A 5882-nucleotide genomic window follows, 5' to 3' on the forward strand; every position below is an offset into this window, starting at 1 on the left:
GCTGCCAGGTTTGGGACTTGAACCACAGTTGACTACATGGGATTCCAGCAACATAACCATTATGCCACTGATGTCTTTATTTTTTAAGAAACCTGTGAAATATTTAAATGTTTCTCTAAGCAAAGCTTCTTAGTATTCCCCAAATTTTGGCATGTTATATTTCCAATTTTGTTTGCCTCAGATATCTTTGTTAGTAGCAAATATGAAGAATTATTATTTAAGTAAAAACATGCCATTATATATGAAAAGAAAAACAAGCAAACATAGATGGAGGGATTTTCAATGTCACAAGATAAATGACAACAGATGATCATTTATCCTGGTGTATTTGTTACATGTGATGTTGTAATTTACTAGATAGAGTAGCAGAGATGACATCACAATTAGAACAATTTTTCTTTATTCACAATATAGTGGGTGCATGGAAATGACAGGGGGGCAGGGAGAGAGAGAACTGTCCTCCACAGGGCTTGGTCATTTCATGGTCCTCTTCCTTCAGTCCCTCATTCTATCTCAATCCCTGGGAATACATGCATAGAGCTATTCAGAGACATAGGGGAGGGTAGCTTCACATAGAGGGAGGTGAAAGGGATCCTTCACTGGGGCTTTGTGACTGCACTCTTAGGGGTTCTGTGAATAGCATGACGCAGGTTGAAGGATAGGCATTTTCTGGGGAGTCCTCTCCATCACCAAATTTTTAAAGCCATGGGATCTCAACCTACGTACCAGACCTCTCAGGACAAAAGTATGAAGTTTCACTGCTCTGAACTACAGAGAGGTGGTGGAGGTCCCATAAGTGTCACTTTCTTCTGGAAGGCCTGAGAGTCCACAGAATGAGGCAGAGGAAGCCAAGCCTTCACCAGAAGAGAGGCCCTCCAGTCATAAGAAAACAGAGAACCAGCCACTTCTTTCCCTCTGAAGAAGAGTTTTGTAACTTTGCCTACTATGCCTACTCCCTAGAGTGTGCGCCTGCTTTGGAATGATGACTTTCACAAAAACCTAGAGCTGCCACAGCTGTCACTTGCTCCTTTCTGTGCTAGTAGTTACTACATCACATTCAGGAAGCCCAGGGAATATTAACAAAACAAATTCCATTAGCACCTGAGACTTGTGCTTTTTGTTCCAGGATACAACTCCTATGCCTAGAACAGTGCCTGACAGATAAAATGGAACTGATAAGAATGTATAGAGTGAACCAACTAGTGACATCATAAATTACACAAGGAATTCACTCCTGCTACCATCCTCTACAGTGGAAAACTATAACCACTGGATGTTTGCAAGGACCCACTAGAACCAAAAAGGAACCTCAGATGCATAATGATTATTTCAGGACCAGGGGTTCATGGAGGGATTATAAATCATAGGACTAGGAGTGTGCCCACAGCCACCTCCCAGTCAATACAGCCCTCTCCTAGGTGACAGGTACCTGAATAATGGGGTGTACTTCTGAGATTCTAGTCTCATATTTCCCTGTGTGAAAGCAGCTTCCTCTTCCTTCAAGGGCCACTGTGTATGCCCTCTGATTCATATTTGTGAACTATACTTCGATACTCAAGTGGTTCAAGACAATCCTGTGCACCAGAGCTAAAGAAGATTCTGTTCAGGAAATTAACTGAGGTCTTAGGGTTGCCCAAAAGTATCATTCTCAGGAAATAAGGAATTAATTAACCACAGCTAAACATCATTGCTGGGAAGATCAATCATTTATTAAATTTAGCAACATTTAACAAAGCCAGGTTACTCCAGGTACTTTTTCAGTCACATGGGAGTCCAGCACCTTAACCACCATGCCACCTGCTCGACCCACCAGGTACTATTTTAATTGCTTGGTGATACCTTAATGAGAAACAAAAAGACTAAATACCACCCTGCCATTGTGAAGTTTACATCTTAGGGTGGCTAAGCAGAGAACTATAAGAGATTAAGAATACTATGGGAATAAGTAAAGCTACAATAGATAGCAAAACAGGAATTCAAAGTTGAAGGCAAATTCTAACTTTCAATCATGTCTATTGACATGCTGGCCCTGTTGCCTTTCAAGCAAAATGCTTTGTCTCTGATGGTTACTTGAGGGCCTCTGCTACCACAAAATCCACTCCTAGCTATAAATAACAAGGCATTTAAACTTTAGGCTCTTTCAATCATGTCTATTGGCATGCTGGCCCTGTTGCCTTTCGAGTAAAATGCTTTGTCTCTGATGGTTACTTGAGGGCCTCTGCTACCACAAAATCCACTCCTAGCTATAAATAACAAGGCATTTAAACTTTAGGAATCCTTTTCTAGAATAACTAGCCAGCTTTAGTATGCTTTTCATTAATAAGACACATCCCTAAAGTGGGCTCATGGTCCCAAGTATGTTAATTTAATTTATATAAACTTACCTAAAGTATTACTTTGGCTTACTAAGCAAAGTTTTCTAATTCAACTAGTCCCTTTACTGCCCATAGAAGGAAACAGAAACAGGGAATGAAACATGTTACTTATTACAGCAATTACACTGGGATAATAGAAATTGCTCTCCAAACATAGCAAAACTGAACACTCTCCACCATGACCACATTGACAAGGTCACCCATTTGGGGAGTGTATCCATCAGGAATATTCAGTGAATCCTTGGTGAAGAAGATTTCATTATCTATCACCCCATTTCTTCCATATAGGTTGGTGATGCGGACCTGCATGATGAATGATGGAAACATTTATTACAAGCACACTGTCCTGGGACAGACTTTGCACCTCCTTGCTCAGGCTCTAACCTACAGATCATGCCATCCCCATCCCTGATTCCCAGTCAGGCTGGCACGCTGCCAACACCAGTGGTGTTTAGTAAATATGCCTGTAGCTGGACTGATTTCATACCAGTCATATCAGAATGTGTGGGGATGAGGCCCAGAGCTCCAATAAGAATAAGATATTATTCCCAATGATCATTAATCTCTATTTTACTTAATTTCCTCCTCATTTTCAGGCCACACTCCAAATCACTCACAGCTTATATTAGTAAGCTCAAGTTCCTCATAACACTCCATTCACTTTTTCCCTAAAAATTTTCTTGCACACTAATTATTTTTCTTCCCACTTTTCCCACAACATCATAGTAACATTCTACAACCAAATAAACTTAATGAAGGTGAACTTAATGATATGAATAATCTCTATTATTTTCTAGCTATTTCATTTCGTGATCCTGCCTATCTGAATGAGAAAATATGCTCCTCTTTACAAACATATTTTCTATATTTCCATGCACACCCAAAAGAACATTAGGCAAAAATGTTATCACTAAAGGAAGTATTGGAAACAACTATTGACAAGCACAACATTGAAACCAATTACCTTCTCCACATGTCTACACGCCATGGGCTTCACCGAGTGTGCCACGATGTTGGATGTGCCTGGCAGGAGGGAGTACTCAACTGCCAGCCAGTCACCCTTAAAAGGTATAAAACCTGAAACAGCCATGGAGAAATTATAGTGTAGTATCTTTTAACTTAGGACATGTTAAATTTTCCAAGTTACTAGGACATTGTAAAAGACTAAAAACAGCTCCCATTAGATCTAAGGACATTTTGCTTGCATTTAAACAGACAATTTATAGTTCTTTCTGTCAGAAGGGAAGCTTCAAATTCTTTAGGCATTGATTCTCCTCTACTGATAAATCAAACTCAAATGGAGAAAAGGGTCAATTGTGCCTCACATGGAATCTTCTTGGGGCCACCACAAGATTTATTTAACACTTGGTCATGTTCACAGCTTTTAGGAGAGTGGTCAACTGCATAGGTAAAAACATATGTGGCTTCATGCATTCACATCTGGATGCTGCTGTTACTGACTTTACAACCTTATTCAAAGTGCTTAATCCTCTGTGCCTTGGTTTTTTCTTCTATAAAATAAGAAGCATAGTAACAGTCCTCATCACATACTGTTGCCATGACAATCATTCAATATGTTTAAAACTCATAGAATAATGCCTGGCACATAGTAACCACCAAATTGATATTGACTACTAACAGTGGTAGTAGTTATAGCACTAAGAACTACAGCTACTGTCAAATGCATCAATTTGCCTAAGTGTTTCTGTTAGCTGATGAAGTCTTAAATATGTATCTCACATTCAACAGTTATAAACATGCAGTTTCAAACAAAAATTTACAATAAGTAAAAATAAGTCATAGGATAACAAGGGTCCCTGTGGGGATACAGAACAATTGCAAATCGCAAACACTGCAGGTAGGAGTGCAAATTGGCACACACACTCCAGAAAGCCAGCAATATCCACAAACCTAAACATTTCTTTATCCTACAGCCCAGCATTGCTGAATAACTTAAGACACTGTGTTGGACCTCTACCCTCTCCTCCTGTTAATCTATTTACATTCTTTTGGTGTGGCTTTATAGAATAACTATCAAGGTACCTGATAGCCATATTGGGCTCAAATGTGTAATGAAAGTATAATTGAGGTTAAAAGTATCTTAGAACATATATATTCTTTACAAATGAAATTCAACAGTTAAAATGCACATGCACTCAAGTGTGCACATGCACAGAAAGCAACAAAGCTATCCCTAAACTTTATTGTGAAACGTTTGAAATATGTTGAAAATATTACCAATATACGCTGGTCTGGGGTTTTCATTGATGAGATCTTAAATATTCATGTGAATGAAAAATTGATCAGGATTTTGTTGGCCACATGCTCATGCAATAAATAATAGGAGGAGTTTTTACAAATATGACCTATATATCTCTATATTACAGATTATATTTAATAATTTATTTTTTATTGACACATAGAACAGTCATTGACTGGAGCCAGAACAATTGTAGAAATAGGTTTAAATCGTCTTTAAAAAAGTAAGTACTATATTTTCCTAAAGATGTAAATCATACCTTCAGAAACAATATCAAGGGAGAAGCAAGTTTTCTTACTAATGTAGACAGCTTCTGTGCTTACAAAGGTAACACAAGCAGTTAGAATTCTGGTTTCAGGTTCTGATGGTCCAGAATTGTCAGTATCATCACAGAGAATATCCACCTGTCAGATAAGGAAAATGGTTACTTACAACAGAACTAACATTTAAAACTGGATATTAAATAATGAACAATTGGTTTTGAAGAATTATTTTAAATAATTATTCTGAACTAAAGTAAAGACACTTCACATAAGAACTAGCTTGGAGATAGGAAATGATGGTAAAAATAATGTCAGTGCTTCTTATTATTAAAATGTAGTTTTGGAATTCAGGTTTTCTGATGCATCTTAACAATAGCTATAATATGATCCAGCAATTACAGTCCTGGGCATCTACCCAAAGGATAGGAAAACAGTCAGAAAAACACTCGAATATCCACGTTTATTACAGCATTATTCACAATTAATAAGACGTACAATCAACACAAATATCCAAGAACAGAGGAGTGGATTGAAAAAGCATGGCACATATTCTCTATGTAATACTACTAAACCATAAAACACAATGAGTTAATGGAATCTAATAGAAAGTGGACAAACATGGAAGATTTAATGCTAAGTGAAGTAAACCAGACTGTGAAAGAAAGGTAGTGTATGTTCCTAATTTATACCAAATGCTTGTACCTTATAGCAGAAACTGCAAGACTGGAAGGTATAAAAGATAGAGCATCTGAGGATACTAGAAACAGGGAGGAGATTGGACAATGGAGAGTGTCAGGGAGGGAACCAAGGGGGAAAAAATAAAACATTTAATGGACACAAAAATGGAAAATTATCTGTTGACGATAATGTGTATGGCAATATCTTTGATTGGACTAATATGCAGTATACTTATGTCCAGAACGTTCATTTACTATGCTGTAAAAATATACAGTAATTAAATGTGAAAAAATAAGAAAGAGGGCC

The 5882-nt window shown here is 37.7% G+C and overlaps 1 protein-coding gene across 1 annotated transcript in view; it reads right to left on the reverse strand.

Annotated features, from left to right (window-relative positions):
• Positions 1-2141: 2141 nt before the first annotated feature.
• The window catches only part of LOC102494982 (hypothetical protein), a 5950-nt gene continuing 2209 nt past the window's right edge, over positions 2142-5882 (reverse strand). Inside the window, exons 2-4 of the mRNA XM_027776672.1 lie at positions 4895-5039; positions 3340-3452; positions 2142-2678 (exon numbers count right to left, since the gene is read on the reverse strand). Coding sequence (XP_027632473.1) covers positions 2496-2678; positions 3340-3452; positions 4895-5039 — 441 coding nt within the window. The 3' untranslated portion in view covers positions 2142-2495. The remainder of the gene's footprint in view (positions 2679-3339; positions 3453-4894; positions 5040-5882) is intronic.

This window comes from Tupaia chinensis, unplaced genomic scaffold, assembly GCF_000334495.1.
Source record: "Tupaia chinensis unplaced genomic scaffold, TupChi_1.0 Scaffold000706_1, whole genome shotgun sequence".
Lineage (NCBI taxonomy): Eukaryota > Metazoa > Chordata > Mammalia > Scandentia > Tupaiidae > Tupaia > Tupaia belangeri.